General features: G+C 42.4%; 1 protein-coding gene across 1 annotated transcript; it reads right to left on the bottom strand.

Annotated features, from left to right (window-relative positions):
- Positions 1–865: 865 nt before the first annotated feature.
- On the bottom strand, positions 866–17,870 carry LOC137293579 (phospholipase B1, membrane-associated-like). Its single transcript, XM_067824215.1, has 14 exons — positions 17,770–17,870; positions 14,417–14,526; positions 14,038–14,098; positions 13,216–13,274; positions 11,891–11,958; positions 8,722–8,765; positions 8,228–8,333; positions 7,517–7,649; positions 6,802–6,959; positions 5,926–6,103; positions 5,344–5,442; positions 3,676–3,741; positions 3,197–3,335; positions 866–1,933 (listed from the first exon to the last, which is right to left on the bottom strand). The coding sequence occupies exons 1-14, from the start codon at positions 17,825–17,827 to the stop codon at positions 1,767–1,769; spliced, it is 1,446 nt and encodes a 481-aa protein (XP_067680316.1). The 5' UTR covers positions 17,828–17,870; the 3' UTR covers positions 866–1,766.
- Between the last annotated feature and the right edge of the window lie 939 nt (positions 17,871–18,809).

Genomic DNA, 18,809 nt, shown 5'->3' with positions numbered 1-18,809 from the left:
TGTGCACTCAAATGTGTAACGACGGCTTCCAATTGACTGGTTCATTTGCTGATACGCCGAGGGCTCATTGTGTATACAGAAAGATGGTCTGTTTGATGGGCATTTTAGAAGTATGGCGAGCCACAAGAAAGTAAGATTCCTTATGGATAACAACTTCTTTTATTGTACTTGATGCGTCGTTTCAGTACGGATTCATGTACCATTGTCTAACAAAATCATGTACACGAAAAGAAGTTGTTAGCTATAAAAAATGTATTTAGAGATGTTGGGTTTTGAAAATACAATCCAACACAAAAAAAACATCTCAGTAGAGATGGTGCACTACTGCGAGGCTGGGAAGTGTCATTCATCCAAGTACAAAGCAGGACTTGAAACTGACAACAGTTTGCACCAGCTTCCGTCAGATCCAGTCATCAGAGAAAAAGAGCCGTGAAGGTCCCTGGGTAGAATAGGCCTCCAGCAACCGATGCTTGCCGCAAAAGGTAACTCACGACCTCAAACTCCGGGCATGCATACTGTTTCAAGCTCCGCGAACCTATTCACTGCTCATGCGTTATGGGCGCAGCGCAGCACAGTTGTTGAAACCACTTTTTGCCCCAGCGCTGGGGGAAATTTAATGAATCGTTTGAACTTCGATTTCGCAGGCTTTATTTTCATCGCACTATTTTCAACTTTATAGGTTTGATTGGTATTTTTGATGACTTGTTTCGGTAAGTGCATACCGAAAGGTATCAGAATCTGTGAAGTTGTGTTTTACGTTGCATGTGACCTTTAAGCAAGTTGTAGTTCACTCTAAACAAATTGACATCACACCAACCTAGTAGCTCGGATGATCACGTAAAACTAAAAACGCCACAACAGGTCAGACAGTATGATGAAATACATCTGTTTACCTTTATTCACAGCTTAGTGGACTTACATCTAAAACGAATTGGTTGCAGAATGTTCATCACAACAGGCAGAACAGTAGCTGATTCAACCAGTCTCACATTCTGCAAGGTCAAAATGTATTACTATAAAGAGGAACTCCATTGAATAATATGCCCTTGAGAAGTCCCGCTTTTATCGTCTCTCTTCGTTATATAATTGTCACAATCGCAGAATGGTTCCACTTTAGTGTTTCGCTGTAGTCGATGCATTTAAGGGCACCACATACGTATGTGTTACGTAGTCTATACCTGCCATAAAGTAGGGTGGTGTGAGTGAGGGAGTTTTGTCTACAGTGAGTGAGTGAGTTTAGTTTTACGCCGCATTCAGCAATATCCCAGCTATATGGCGGCGGTCTGTAAATAATCGAGTCTGGACCAGACAATCCAGTGATCAGCAACATGAGCATCGATCTGCGCAATTGGGAACCGATGACATGAGTCAACCAAGTCAGCGAGCCTGACCACCCGATCCCGTTAGTCGCCTCTTACGATAAGCATGGTCGCCTTTCATGGCAAGCATGGGTTAGTTTTGTCTACAGTGGTACAGTTAAAACTTTGTCAGCTTGATGTAGGGAGGAACGCAGGCATTTGATGCTGCAGGCATTTGATGTTCGTCTCCCGGTTAGAGGCCACGTATGGCGCTGACAAACTAGGATACATTATCATGGCAGATCAGGGCAAGTCAGAATTATCCTAATTTGGATACAGTATGTCTGAGTTGTAACATAAGTAAGGATTTATTCAAAAGGTGAAACACGCATGAATGAACCGACATGGATTTCTTGGTAACGTCATTATATACACTGTACACCAAAACGCATGAAAATTTGTGCCACGTCATGGCGAGTGCTGCTTCATAATCCTGGTCGTACAGCTAGGTTTCTCCCACAAAGTTTCCTCGTCCATCGTTTGGTACTTGTTGGCACCCCCCTGTCGGCGTTTATGTAAAGTCCACAAAGTCGTCAGTATCAACCCAACAACCGCCAGCACGATAAACGACGTTCCTGAAAAACACGATCGGAACATCATCAAAACACAACTTGATATATGAAAGGCTACTAATAGTGTTCTCTATCCACCTCCCACCCCTTACCTGTGGGGTAGCCTAGCAGGGAAAGCATTCGTTCGTCTGGGTTCGATTGTCCTGATGGATACAGTTTGTGAAGCCCAAGTCTAATGTCCTCCGCTGTAATATTGCTAAATGAGGCGCAAAACCACACTCACTCGCTCACTCACTCACTACACCTTCACTAATACTTCTACAAGGCCCCCACAACCATCACAACGGCTACTAAAACTTTCAATATCTACCCCTACTGCTACCACTACGTAAAGCCCTTTCAAGAGACGTAATGAATACGATTGTTTGATTCCGATTATATCATAAGGGTGTGATTAAGAATCACCATTAAACAGTTTACCGCTGTATAATGACGGGCTCAGGGATGTATCCAAATTCAAAATTTATACCAGAACCATCAACCAGCTAGGGTCCATAGTCCAGTGTATGATATACAAGTTGTGGCATGACAAATATCCTGGTCTCGTCTGCCACTTTATCCTCATTGGAAGTGACGTCACCATCCCTCCATCTCTCCTATCTCCTTGCACAGGATATCTCTCGTTGGTGAGAGTAATTTGATTGGACGAAAATAGGGAACGACTTGGTTCGAGAGATTTCTCATAACAAAACAAAGGTGCATCCTCGATATCTCCAGGGCATACGTTCCGATGAATCTCCACTGTACCCTGGATACTTCCCTTTGCTGGCTCCGCATTCTCACAGTAGCCAATCAGCTAAGCCGCCGTTACAATCGAGCTTGCCATTGTCAAAGATAGCGGTTGCAGCTGTGAAGGTTTGGCTCAAATTTGGGGGAAATCATGCAGACAAACTGACAGGTCCGAAATTCTGAAAACATATATGCAAGAACCCTTCTTTCCACCTCTTTCAAAGAACCTCTGCATGGCTTGTGTTGCCAAATTTAATTACAAAAGGTGAAGAGTGGTTGTGATTGCTACGCTCAAAATCCCAGCATAAACACCTGATTGGCTAAAAGTCAACCAACGACGAAAATAAATTCATCGGACTGATCCATAGGTGCATCCAGGGTATCGTGGAGATTCATCGGAACGTATGCCTTGGAGATATCGAGGATGAACAAAGGCTTGGTACACCAGATAATCAGTTATGGTAGTACTCATCACCCACTGTTTGTACAGTGCACCAAACTAATTCACCACCAATAGTATCAACCCTGGAGACGTACCTATGACGACTGTGTGGTCCTCTGAGCCCCCTCTGTTGTCTGCACTTATCTCCTCCTCACTGACCACCCTCGGGGCACCATCCCTCATTACACCCTCAGTCACGTTGCTGTTCTTACGGGTAAAGAAGAACGGGGATGCCTGGAAATACATATATACACAAACATACCTAAGTTTGGATATAAATAAAAATAAAAATCCACATAAATTTAGGTGTGCATGATCCGCTGTCACTATGCTGTTCTTACGGGTAGAGAATGCACACATACAATTTATACGCATCCATACATATACAAATAGAAATCTATATGCATGTACACTTACTGGAAAAAGCCAACACAAACATGACAATGATCGTGTATGGGCACGACTACTTCAGAATACCTTCCTGACCCTACCCAAACAGAGATTCAAACTTTCCCAGTACTTAATCTGGTTGGTTATAGTTTGTGACAGATGCTCTAGTGGAATCTGTCCTCACTTCAGATGGACAGTTGATAGGTTCCCCGGGAGCCCACGTGACCCGCTTGCTTCCTTCAGGCTCGATCTGCAAAACAACACCGGTGTAGGTGCAGGTGTGCATGGCTTGATACACAAGTTTACATACGAAAGAGGTGTACATTATAAGTTGTGCGCTGATCACGAGGGGTACATGAATTCATGGACCCTAAGGGACCAGTGAACAACGTATTTATCTTACCGAACACCTCGGTGTTATTTTAGGGTGTTTGAAGCACTTGTATGCATAATAAGGAGTACCAGAGTTCGGCAGTATTACCCAATGCTAAATTTTCATAAGACATAGACACTCGCAGACGACAAGAAAAACAAATTTAGAGCTATCTGCCTCCCATCGATTTACATTCGCAATTTTTTTCAGTATTTTTTATACATCATACGTGACTCAATTATTAGACTTACTACCACGAAGTTCCAAATGAACTCCCACAGTTCGGCACTCACAGCGGATAAGGTAGAAAATGTTACTCGCTTGTAAGTGGAGTACATTGCAAATATCAATCAACCAATCAGAAACGACAGTTATGTGTGATGTACCTAACCAACGACATAGTACTAGAGACTAGAGTACTGTTACTATGCTCATGTTCTCCGTTCGCCAGGCAAAATCTCGTAGTGTGTCAGGTGAGATGAAATGGTAAATTTGGAGGTACACAAGTGACGTGCATGCACGTGTATATGTGTGCGCTGCTTGTACTAGACAGGATGGTCTGATTTTCTGGTCCTAGTTCACCGAGAGACTTGCGCATGAAGCGCCGAACCCTGGTGGCATTACATAACATTTAACCTTGAACGTATAAACTGTTCAGTAGCAATATCTCATTCTCGAAAATATCAGAATTCGATTTACAAATGAATGTACCCACTTTAACCACCCTCTATTGCTAGGACACCATCCTCTTTAGTGAAGGGTATAGTCCGAATAGCAAGTAATGCCAATCGTGCAAAATAGTACGATAGGAGAGCTCAGATGTATGTGAAACACTACTGAATGTTGACTTTCTCGTTCTTTTGATCTTGGACGCTGCAATTCTGGGAAGATTTGTTTGCTGGAAACCAGTTATCGACAAAAGAAATCTTAGATTTGCTCCTAGTGTCTTTATTGCTTTGTCAGAACTGACTCCTGAATTTCATCAACGTGTTTACATATCTTTGTGTGCAGTCGCGATGAAACTCTAATGCTATTTAAAGCTATTTTTTATAAACTGTCCTGTTTTTGGATCAAGGCGCTGACGCGTTATGATCGTGATGACCGAAATGTGTATCGGATGATCACAATGTCACTTACGACCTACCGATGGAGCGACATTGTCGCATGAATCGTAATACCTTTAATCCACTGATTTGTCTGGTCTTGAGTGAGTAAGTTTAGTTTTACGCCGCACTAAGCAATGTTCCAGCTATATGGAGGCGGTCTGTAAATAATCGAGTCTGGACCAGACAATCCAGTGATCAACAGCTTGAGCATCGATTTGAGCAGGTGCGACACGAGGACATGTACCAGCATGTCAGCAAGCCTGACAACTGATCCCGTTAGTGGGCTCTTGCAACAAACATTGCCTGGTCTCGACGCGAACGCCTGTTGGAATACATAAGTTACGTATTAGGGTACATTCCTAGCATTACTCACCATGTTGTTCCATAGGCCATTGGCTGCAGCGGCATGGCCCTTTCTGCTCAAGTGGAAACAGTCAGGGGCAAAGAAACTGAAGTCAGGTTCGCCATCAGGCTAGGTAATAAACGGACATTATTGATTTTAAGTGATTAGATCAGCACAATCATCAACGTAAGCCCGCCATCTTGAAAAAGACGCCAGGCTGAAGGGGCACTCTACTAACGTAAGCCAGCTAAGTGATGCTTTCTCTCAGTCATATTTGGATCCATTCTTTAACTCGAATGTGTCTGAGTGTGTCCTTGCATACCAGAGAAAAAGAAAAAAACGTCCAATATTACAATGTTTTGTTACTTAAATTTAAGGCCGCCATGGAGTGTAATGAACAAACGCTGCCTAATCCATAAATGAGTCGGAACTGTTTTCAACAATCAAGTCATAACTAGCCTTTATAACACGGGTGTCCCGTGCAGAAAGGGAATTTGACTGCTACACTTCCAGATCACTTGATATTTTTGGTCTGGGCATCGCTCAGTGGCTTCCTTTATCATTTATTTCTTATTGGAGTGAGAGGTCACTGTATTTCCGGTTTCGCCCTACCGTTCTTGGCAGGAACGTTTCCTTTAGGAAGGGCTGCACGACTACAGTGAAGTCGTCCTTGGTGTCGTACCGGCCAGTACTGACCAGCTGCTCTGTCTGAGAGTGGTACCCTTCGGACGTCTGCTCAACAATCTCCTCCCCTTCCTCGCCATCAGGGAACGCCGCACATTTGCATGCGCTGTCAGATAAATGTCCCTTTCGGTGTTCACAGACATTATATTCATGTACATGTTTCTTCAATAAGATTATCCTATTCACTCAAGTGTGGTGGTATATTGCTGGCATATTCGCGGACTGACACTTTTCATGGAGACATCGTATCCTTTCCCCCTTGGCACTATCAGCATTATAATAACTGACACTTCAGTATATGGTTCTATTCACTGACATTAAATTATAAGTAACGAACTCTCCTACTGTATTTCTGGACGAGCATAATGCCATCTAATTCAAGGACAGGCAATGTATTTGTATCATTTTGGGTGGAGAAGCAGTGCTATATAGCATGAACTGTCAGACTGTATATCACATGCGGGAACGCGAACTGTCAAACTAAACTAACGGGCAAAAGAAACGATACCAAATCGACACCACTGATCTCACGCAAACGTCAAACCACTATTGTGAAAAAGGACAGTGAATCTTAATAACAGATTGTGCGCAACAAGCACCCAGTCATTTCATGGAAGTAGCAACATTAACAAGTCCTTAGAGTCACAGTATAAATGAAGTAATGAACTCCAAATAGTCAAATTAAATTTTGGTATCGTTTCTTTTGCCGGTTAGTTTATATCACACAGACCAGCACTGCATTTCCCATGCCCATATACCTCCGTCTATTCATAGCTATGCCTAACTGTTATGTACAAGACTTACATATGAAGGACAGTACAAACGAGTCCCTTGTTGAGATCTTTAGCGATCTCCACGTTGATCGTCTCTACCAGATTGACGAACACTCGGGGCACCTCGGTCTGAAGTATGTCCAAGGCGGAGGTCACCGACTCGATATAACGTTCAGGGCTGTGCGCTTCCTGGGGATATATATATATGTGTGTGTGTGTGTGTATATATATATATATATATATAGTTGGAGGCAGTGAATCTTGCCTGGGTGAATATATTGTGTAAGTCACCTCAGAAACTGAAAGTCAGTGTAGAGCGCAAAGAACACATAAACAAACGCCACTTTAAGCAGCGTATCAGGATAGCAGCGTTAATTATTGTTAGAGGACGGATTCACCGTCCGGTCACTGGATATCAAATAGATATTTTTTCTATCTTTAAGATGCCTCACATATATCTTGTTGTTTTGTGTGATATCAAAAGATATCAGAAATTCTCAGTGCACACATTTTGGCGAAACCACGTACATAGCTTTGGCAAAACAAGCATCAAAATGGACAAAAGTTAGGAATTCGAACAAATAATACTAAAATGATAATTTTATAATTGATATTGAAATGAAGGTGTTTATTTACATTGCTTGTGTTCATCCATTGCCTTTCCATGTGACCATGTACTAAATCAAACATTCACTTGCTATATTCGGAAGCGTTAGGAAACCTTGTAGCGTCGATGCCGGCCTCACCTGATCAATGCATACGTCGCAGATGTCGTTCCCGCCAGTCATGATGGTGATGACCTTCCAGTCGTTCTCCATGTCAATCTCCGGATCATTCTTCATCCGGTCTATCAAAACTCTTGCCTGCCTCGGGAGATCCCTGTTGCGACATCACCAACAACACTTCATCGTCAGTACAACGTCGACCCATAACATCTGTCTGTTTACATTTATTGCTCTAACTGTATGTGGTGTAAGTTAGAATTAAAACATTTTGTATGCAGGGTTGTAACTATCTTCGTATTTGAGGGTGCGGCGGGGTAGCCTAGGGGTTAAAGCGTTCGTTCGTTCGCTCGTTATGCCGAAGACCAGGTTTCGATTCCCCAAATGGGCACAATGTGCGATGCCCATTTCTCATGTTCCCAACCGTGATATTGCTGATATATTGTTAAACGCGGTGAAAAGCCATACTCACTCAGTGAATCATTCACTCACTCGTATTTGCCGTCGTTATATTTGGGCTCAATGCCGTAAGATACATCAAAGTGGCATAAAAACATTAGTGTGTATGTCGTTTAACGCAGCACACACAACATTCCATGAATAAAACCTTAGTCTGTTACGGGTGGAAAAGACCCGATCCATTTGGTTGCCTTTATTCTGAATCACCATGGAAACGGTATTATATGCCGTATATGAATGAGTCAAAAGTCGCCAAACAGTAGTGTTTCTACTTACGAGGCGACGCTGCCAGTGTCGGCAACGTTCAGATGAGCCTTGTCCTCCTTGTCTCCTGTACCGACGGAGTACCCCTTTACCTCCGGGTTGTATCGCTTGAGGATGTCTGAAAACGCCCAAGGAAGAACATTATATTTTGTTTAACAATGTTTCCCACTACACGCAAATATTGTCACAAACTTTCCATCGTCGACACTATAGTCGACACAAAAGTAAATCAAATAAAGTTAAATAAAAATTGCGAATCATCCTAATTTTACCTTGCCATCTGAACCTTTAAATCTCAGAATCTTATTCAAAATATGATAAAAGTTGTCTAACAAACATAAATTTGTATTACAAGGGGTTATGCACATTAAATGAAACACCGAGAACAAGCTGGGTTGGTTAACGCTCATCACGTACCACAGGTGAATTTGTTTCACTGTTTCAACTACTGCGCTCACCCCTTGTAATACAAACCAGTAATATCGATTCGAACTACGGCTACTTACTCGGCAGTGTTTCCTGATCTTCATAGGTTCCATCTCCGCCTATGCTGAAGCACCATCAAAAACAGAGTTCGTGGTCACATCGGAACTCAAACACTCACATAACGTAATGTACGGTGGAAAAATGGAGCGGTGAAACTATACCGTCGCTATATGCACACGAAGAACTTATTTGAACACCCCTGTGTTTTTGCAATGCTAGGTTTCCAAACACGTACATAAAACTTCTTGTGGTGACCACGATGGAAAAATACCAAAATGATTAGAATATATGCTGATGATAATTGCTCGTGTTAAAAAATGCCACTGATTTTCACACAAAACCATAACTGTGCAAGTATGGCCTTGGAATGTTGTATGTCGGATGTGAACATTCAAAATGTCATTTTGCGTGTCTTAAACGATCGAAAGTCAATACCGAGCGTAACCGTCATGTGACTGTATACATCTAGCACTTTCCTTCTCGTACCCCTTGTCAACCTCCTGATCCTCAAACAGGGCAGTCTACAACATTCCTCGTGTAAAGCAGCTTCTAATTGGGCCAGGTTCTGTACAGATGGAGCCCTTTGTTGCCCACCACGATCAATCATGTCCCAGATATTCTCCAAAGGGGTGAGATCGGGGCTCATTCAACTGTATGATATGTGACAGGCTGCTTAAATTACCGTACGTTCTGTGTGTGTATCTAGGCTTTGTAAGTGGAGGCTCAGTACCATAACCGTGACTTTCACAAACAACATTGTGAGAGACGGCATATTACAGTCCCTTTGAGTCAGAAACGGACCGATGAATTGCATTTTTTTTCACTGTACAAGATTGTCTCATAAATATAAATAGTACACATGTTTATCTTACATAGATAGTTCCCAACAGCTTTCTTATATTTGAACATTTTTCGGACTCCACCAAAAAGTTGTTTAAGAAACTATCATCACTGAAAACGAAAAAGTCGTTATTTGTCGCGGCGGGGTAAAACGCAGAAATGGAACAGCCACTATCTCGTCGTGCACGGAATACACCTGCCTGATGAAAAATTAAGTTGAATGCTGATGTGAAACAGGTGATGATTAAAGTGTACGATTCTTTCCGAGATGAAGCCGAAAGGGGCAAACCATTTTATGACATTAATAAAAATTCCAGGAAGCGTTCATCAACAGCTTTAGGAGGATCAGCAAGGGTACTGACAAATGTTCTGGAACACAAACATTGTGAGGGTAATGCGAAGCAGGTAGGGTTTGTGTCAAAATCACACAAATTAAAACATTTGGACAACTTGTAAGGGAGTCTATCAACAAGCTTTATTCTGAAAACAAATAAATGTCACTGAAAATGTTAAAAAAGCATTTGAACAAAACCTCAGAGTATCAAAGTGCGCTCTTTCGGGTATCGTTATAAGATGGGGGAGAATAGGTCAGTACTCTGTGAATGCCCCTATATATCGTGTTAAAGAAGAAGCGCGTGGAAGGGTTCGGGCCAGCGTACTTGTACGACACCTGGGTCAATGCCTCGCACACTGCCAGCAGTCAGTGGGTACCCGATGGGGGTGATAAGGGATCACGTAGAAAGCTGCCTCTAGGGAAAGGAGAGAGACTAATCATTCTCCATGCTGGTTGCCCAAGAAAAGGCTTTCTCCCAGGCTGCGACTTGCTATTCAGGGCAAAGTCCACAGATAACAGAGACTACCATTCCGAAATGAATGGTGCGGTTTTCCTCCAAAGATTTAAAAACAAGTTGGTACCAGCTCTACCAGAGAAGTCTTTTATCGTAATGGACAATGCCCCATACCACAGCGTGCATGGCCCCGACAGCAAAACCCCGACATCGAACAATCGAAAAGGTGATATGATATCACGGCTCGCCAAATTTCAGTTCGCACGGCCTTCAAAGGCAACGAAGCCTCAGCTATATGAGATCATAAAAACCCACAAAGGTGAAACTTTCTACAAAGCTGACATTTACATAAAAAGGTAAGGGTCGCGATAATCTGTAACTTCCACCTTATCACTCTGACCTGAACCCCAATTGAAATGATATGGGGTATTGTCAAAGGAGGTGTTCAAACAGATCAAACACAACTTTTAGATTACGTGACGTAGAGGATTTGGTTAAGGAATCCCTTAACAAAGTCACGACTGAAATTTGGCAAAACTGTGTCAAAAAGGCAGCTAACATCAATGAACGAGGTTACTGGTCTCGGGATGGCTTACAACAGGCAACTGTGGCACCATTTGTCATCCCGTGACTATGACACTAGGGCAGACGAGGAACGGACTGGTCTCCCGGAATAGATTTTGATATGTCCCCCGTCATGACTGGCTATTCCGTTTCTGCGGTTTCACCCCGCCGCGACAGATAACAACTTTTGCTTTTCCAATTTTGATTCCTTTTGATGAATGATGAACTTTTCGGGTGGGGTCCGGAAAATTTTCAAAAATAAGAAAGCGGTTGGGTATTAGTAAACGATAAACATGTATATTGTTTATATTTATGTGACAATTTTGTACAATGATAAAATTTGCAATTCGCCGCTCCGTTTCTGACACAGACGGACTGTACTTTTTACACTATGAGCCCCATATACCATAAATTCAGGCAACAATAGATACAAACCATCTCAGTTAACCGAAATACATCGTCACACCATATGTTATTTCATGTAACCGAAGTGATTTGGGTCATAGGTTTTGAAAAATTCTCCAGAAATTGTCAGATTATCTCATTCCCAAAGTCCGCGATTTCTAATCTTTCCTCGTGCAAGTTTCCATGGTCAAAAACTTTTGTCCAACAGAGGGGCAGTGTGGAGACCTAAGGGTGAAAGTGTTCAACCCGGGTTCGATACTCCTCATGCGTACAATTTGTGAAGCCCTTTTCTGGTTTGCGATGACGTGAGATTGCTGGAATATGCTGTTTGTGCTATAGTTTTCCCTGACGTGAGATTGCTGGAATATGCTGTTTGTGCTATAGTTTTCCCTGACGTGAGATTGTTGGAATATGCTGTTTGTGCTATAGTTTTCCCTGACGTGAGATTGCTGGAATATGCTGTTTGTGCTATAGTTTTCCCTGACGTGAGATTGCTGGAATATGCTGTTTGTGCTATAGTTTTCCCTGACGTGAGATTGTTGGAATATGCTGTTTGTGCTATAGTTTGCCCGTGAATGATCAAATGCCTCACCTCCAGGAGAGTCCCCGATCCTCAGTGAGCATCCCGAATATGTTGCTTGCGTCAGCCCCTAGGGCCGCCTAGAATAGAAGGACAGGTTACTGACGATGTTCAGATGGTCATGTGAACAATAGGCTTACTTTAGCGTTGTCTTAAAGACAAAAAAAGCCCAGCGAAGGTCGGGTGGGGTGGTCAGGCTCCCTGACTTGGTTGACACATATCATCGGTTGTGCAGATCTATGTTCATGCTGTTGATGACTGGATTGTCTGGTCCACAGTCGACTATTTACAGACCGCCACCATATTTGCTGGAATATTGTTGAGTGCGGAGTAAAGTTATACTCACTCACTCACTCACTCACTCACTCAATATAAAACAACGAAGTCTTTGGCATTAGTAAATAAACGCGTGGGGGGTTCTTGTAAGGCGGTGTCCCTCCTTGGAACGCATGGGTGTCTCTCCTTTGTTTGTTTGAGGGTTTTGTTTGTTTTGTTGTCTTTGTTGTCCTTGTTGTTGTAATTTGTCTGTGATTGTTGTGCTCACTGAGCTAGACGTACAATGGGGACTGTTGTTGTTGACCAATTAGACCCCAGACCTCATTGTTGGTCTCGCTCATTGAATTTGGCTGACTGTGGGAGCTTATCTCCCTGCATGTGGTCTACCTGCATGTGGTCTACCTGTATGTGGTCAGTTAGGCTAATTCATTTGGCCTGACAACACTGTAGGTTCTGATGCTGATTCTTGTTGACTCAAACTGGGAGTTTACTTCGGATAGTTTACCGGCTGTCACCTTGAATTTGATTATGTTAGTTGTTATGGCGTGAAAGGTTTCCCATTATGCTCAGTTTATTTTATTTTTAGGTCCGTGATGTCATGTTAAATGTTTTCAATGTTTCCCATAACCACCATATATTGTATTTTAGAGTGTAAAACATACATACATACATACATACATACATACATACATACATACATACATACATACATACATACATACATACATACATACATACATACATACATACATACATACATACATACATACATACATACATACATACATACATTCCTTGGGGAGTTAAGGGATTGAGGCAAGGAAGGATTAGTGTTCCTTTATGTGTGTGTGTGTGGAAGGGATGTGTGTGTGTTCCTTTATGTGTGTGTGTGGAAGGGATGTGTGTGTGTGTGTGTGTGTGTGTGTGTGTGTGTGTGTGTGTGTGTGTGTGTGTGTGTGTGTGTGTGTGTGTGTGTGTGTGTGTGTGTGTGTGTGTGTGTGTGTGTGTGTGTGTGTGTGTGTGTGTGTGGAGGGGATGGGGTGGGGAACGACTCAACTCACTGTGATGGAATCTCCCATGGCTCCGACGACCTTCACGTCACCAGGCCGCAGAGCGTGAACTGAAATATCAGTGATACTGCGCTTAAATTACAAACAACCACATGTCAGGTAGGACCACATGTGAGATGAAACCACGGTTAGGTGAAACACCTAAACAACTAGATGTTAGGTGATACCGCGGTGATGTGACACACTGGAACAACCACATATCAGGTGAAACCATAATTAGATCAAACACTCAAACAACTAGATGTTTGGTGAAACCATAGTTAGCATCCGTACGACCACATGTGAGATGAAACCATGGTTAGGTGAAACACCCAAACAAGTCAGGTGGAACCATAATTAAGGCGAAACACCCGAACCATATGTCATGTGAAACCACAGTTGGATGACAGATCCAAAGATCTAGATGTCAGGTAAAATCCCGGTTAGATCAAACAACCGAGCAGCAACGTGCCAGTTGAAATCATGGTTCGAACAATCTCGTGGCAGGTGAAATCATGGTTAGGGGAAACATTCGAACAATCACGTGTCAGATGATATCACGGTTAGATGACATATATGAAAAATCACATGTAAAGTGAAATCACAATCAGTTTCAAAACTAATACAACTACTGAATGCGTCATATGGAATCTTGTAACAACGTAAGTTCTACTGGTTGCATCCGTACCTTTGTACTGTGGCTCCTTAACACGATATATAGTTTCATGTAAACCATCTTACACTGTTACACCATACCATACAGGACTGACTGAGCATACATCTGTTCCACAAATGCAGAGTTACTTATCTAACTTAAAAACTAGAACATATTACCTGACGTTGGCACCGTCGGAGACGCCGGGTACACGGTGCAGGGGAAGGGGGAACCAGCTACCTGTATAAATACATGTAATCGGATTACATCACCGCCTGCGTACATTCCGATTGTAACAATACCGATCTCGTCGCGTACAGGTGTAGACGAACAGTGCCGAGAAAACACCCTATCTTAATATTATATAATAATGTGTCTCTCAAACACAATATTTACCCAAGTTATCCTTTGCAGTATGAAAGTGTCGAGGACAATGATAGACTAGAATAGATACATGTCTGTTTCATGGGGTGTCTTATGTCTTATAGGGTCGAGGCGATTTAATGGATTTTATATAAAAGGAGGATATGGAGGCCGTCAACACTCCACAACCTCTACCTTAGGGTGGTGCTGGTGCTCCTCCTGTGCTTTCATCATGCTGACGTAGGTGGCGTTGTTAGACACAGACTGGATGTAATCTTTGTAACGCTGCTGGTATTCATTGTGATCTGTTCGCAACAACATACAGTAAACTAATGATCACATCATGACTCCATGCTACAACTGCCAGGGTGACTAAAAGGTTATGAGCATATCTGTCATGGACAACGTTGACGGAGGTGGATGCTAACCCGTTTCCACTCCCCTGCCCACACCATTGCAGCATCAGTGCCCGGATCTCACTGGTGTCGACCACTTCCTGCTGGTTGGGCTTTTTACCCCTCAAGTAGAAATGACGTCATCGTCATTTGCTAAAAAGTGTATGCCCGAGGATTCCCCAGGTTTGGGAAGATTGGGGAGGTATCAAATTTATTGAATACGCAGAATGCGTATAAGTTGCAATGCATTGCAACGATGACGAGGATTGGTTAGTATACAGCTGCATTGTCCTGGTGAAGAACAAAATGTATTCACGTCTGCTTGGTACGTCTTGGTATTCTACAAAAAGTGGTGGCCTTGTGGTTAAAACGTTCGCTCGTCGTTCGATTCCCTCCATGGGTACTACGTGTACCTATTTCTTGTGTCCACCGTCGTGATGTTGTTGGAATGTTGTTAAAAGCGGCGTTAATCCATACGTACTCTCTGATATTCTAAAGCTGGTGATCAGGATGATTAGTGTGATACTGCCCATTACTTGTCTGACTATTCGGGGTTAACTTGTAGGATGCTCCCTGAATTCCAGAAAATCGAGGATATCACCAGTCATCATTCTACGGTGGAAATGTCAAAAGTTACGAGAGGTTTTTTGTGTTCCTTAGTCTCTGGTTGATGGTTGTTATCCCAAGAGCATTCACTGATATAGGTGTCTTATCAAAGTCACCTGGGTCTTGATGTTCAGAATGTTCTAAACTCTCCCGTGAAAGATGCCTACTGTATTGGCTATGTGGGTCATCGGTCTTTCATAATCCATCATGTGTCTTATCAATAGCTGATATTGTCTTTCTGATTTTTGCCATCCTCTTGGGTCGTCCTCCCCTTCTTGAACACAGCTGCCCACGGTTGCCCAAGGAACACAATCCCCTAATCTTCCAAGAGTGCATGGGGTGGCTACTGGAAACAGTTGGAGATACTTGGCCACTTTCATCCACTTCCAACACCTTGTACCTACTCACTTCATGCCTGCAGGAACTATAGCTGTCTTCCATGTGCTGCCGATAAGTTGGGAAGTAGTGTTCTGGATATATACAAACTATTCAGATCTGCTGTACACTCTTTCTATTTATTCAAAAAGTCTAAGACACCCTCGCATACAACCCAACAACATGCTTACTACTTGGCCACTTAAACGAGACACAGTGGGAGACGAAGGGCAAACAATCTGCACAGCACTATACTTGTCACTGTAGACATATGGGGATTGGGTGTCTCATATTCCTGATATGTATGGACATATGTGGATTTAACGCCCCCTCAGAAACATCCAAGCTATATGTAGTGATTCGACTAGACAATCCATTGATCACAGGTTTGAACAATGATCTTCGTCGTTTGTTCTTATAACAATGTATGAAATCTGTAATACTGTGTGTCATAGGCCTGAAGGCTGGATGCTTGTTATACATTTTATTGGTTTTATCACATGACTGAGTGAGTTTGATTTTACGCCGCTTTTAACAACATTCCAGCAATATAGTTACAGGGGACACCAGAAATGGGCTTCACACATTGACACGAACCCGGGTCTTTTTACCATATAAACAAAATATGACACGTAAATATAATATATTTCTCTTTCTTCTCTTCGAATCTGAATCTGACCATTCGATTGATTTTGTTGCTGTTGACGACCAGGGCCTAGATTTTCGAAGCTCTCTTAGCGCTAAGATAGTCGTAAGTGCTATACATTAACACTACATTGTGACTATCTTTGGAATTACAACCTGGGTTTCACATCCACACATGTCTCTTAGACATTACACAACAATGTGCATATTATACATAACATAACATATTATTATTCGAAATATGTATGATATTTGCCTGATCAACAAATAAAAAGTATAATTAATTTAATGCTTTCCTGATTAAAACGTGTTCAAATGTCAATTACTTAGAAACGGATCATTTTTTCATCTTTTGATAATCTTGTCTATGTCTCTGTATCATCGTACACAATTTTATGTAAATATAGCCTACTGATAAAGCAATAACGCTGACGTATTTTCCGAAACTCTCTACCTTGTACAATCTGATTAAACACCAGACTAGGAGATAAATGTATAGCGCCATTGTTGTTACACAGCAATGACAGAGCTGAACTGCCTATAACATTTGCTTTGAGCAAACAATTACAAAATATATGAAAACCGTTACATGACAGAAAACATAAGCGGAACAAAGTAAGTCAACGTTCCAGAAACAGCCATGATACTCGTATTTAATATTGCTTAACTCAAGAATGTCCGAGTTAGACTTGTTTTTCGGGCAGTCAACCATTGTTGTAATGGCACTGGGTGGTAGGACATGTTGATATGGTGACATACTTGACGTGTGACATCGTATCCCGAATGTGTTAACCGATAGTCAGGACGTTTATTCTGTAACCCTGATGGGGTTTTCACAGCCCAATGTTAATTAGATGGACTATTGCTGAAAATGTTGGGTTTAACAAGAAAGAAATAAACTTGTGGGATAAACAGTTCTATTTACGTTTCAGTATATGTTCCAGGTGCTTAAACAATCCTCGTGTTCGGAATCGAACCAATCGAACCGCAGACATCTAGGGTTCCCCTAAGTTCATTGTTGGAAAACAAGCAGCACAAATCCGCCGACGATTGCATATACACACACACACATGCACGCGCGCGCACACACACACACACATACACTTTCTCTCTTCGTTCTGTCTGTCCCTCTCGTCTTGCCCTATGTTACCTGTCTCACCTTCACTTTCTCCTCTTAGCACATACCCCTCGTAACTAACACACACACAAAAAAACGCACACACACAAACACACACACACACACACACACACACACACACACACACACAAACACAAACACAAACACAAACACAAACACAAACACATTTCCTGGTACCCGAAACGTTCAAAATTAATACTCTTGTATAAATCGAGATGTGACTCTCGCTACTAATGAGTTCCCAGTATATGGAATGCCTCGTGATCATATCAAATATTTCATGAACTGAATAAAATTTCAGCACTATCTGACCACACTCCTTTCTCTCTTTTTCCTTATTGTTGGTATACATGTTCGTTCCTTCTGCATAAACAAATGGCATCACTTACCAGATGCTGCTGAAAGGGCCAGTAACAAAAAGCACAGGAAGACCGATGCGCCGGCCATGTTGCGATGTCTTGACTGTGGGCGCTGGTGATTTTATACAAACGAACCGCATACTTGATACGCTTTCACCTCTGACCTACATTGATACGCCGTCAAAGTTCATTACGATTTTTATCACTGGTGTTCGCACATCTAACACTGGTGTGATTATCAACATGTGACTGGACCCAACACGGAAGGATCGAATTGCTTTGGAGGAGCACTACTGTAGTGAGGCACTGATACCCGTTAATATCAGGGTTAGAGTTGGTCTTCAACGACCCATGCTTGTCAAGACTTGGTTGACACGTAATAGCAAAACGATGCTCATGATGTTGATCACTAGATTGTCTGACCGAGACTCGGCTATTGACTGACAGCCGTTATCTAGCTGGGCTGATGCTAAGTCCAGCGTTAAACAATGGCTAATCCACAAATTACAGCACAGAGGCGAAGTGGCTAGCCAAGTGGTTAAAGCTTGTCACACCGAAGGCCCGTGTTCGATTCCCCACATGAGTACAGTGTGTGAAGCCCATTTGTGGTGTCCCCTGACGTGGTACTGCGTAAAGCCACATACACACAGTTATTCACCTTCGTCAGCAAATTTCTGGTGTCCCCCGTCGAGATATCACTGTAATATTGCTAAAAGCGGCGTAAAACGCATCTCGCTCACTCACTAAGTAAGCGCACACATTTGCATCTCTTCTGGACTCGCTGGTTGGGTTTGGATCCGAAATTAACAAGGAATCATACCACCTTAAATCTCCTTCATCTTTTTGAAAAACCCGGGAAGAGACTTCATTGAAACAGAAGAGCCTGGGAATGCACAATTTTTTTCTGCATTGTGATGTTACTATTCATATGTTTGTGGCTAATGACTGAAATTGTCACCGTTCCTTTCCGAGATACATTCGCTTAACAGAGTTACACCCCATACCAAAGTCAGGATAAGTTCAGTGCGTGTTAGACAGCAAGATTCACGCGGATTCAAAGGTCTAATCAA

Source organism: Haliotis asinina, chromosome 8 (genome assembly GCF_037392515.1).
Source record: "Haliotis asinina isolate JCU_RB_2024 chromosome 8, JCU_Hal_asi_v2, whole genome shotgun sequence".
Classification (NCBI taxonomy): Eukaryota; Metazoa; Mollusca; class Gastropoda; order Lepetellida; family Haliotidae; genus Haliotis; species Haliotis asinina.
The sequence above is the reverse complement of the archived record's forward strand: the minus strand, read 5'-3'. Positions and strand labels throughout refer to the sequence as shown.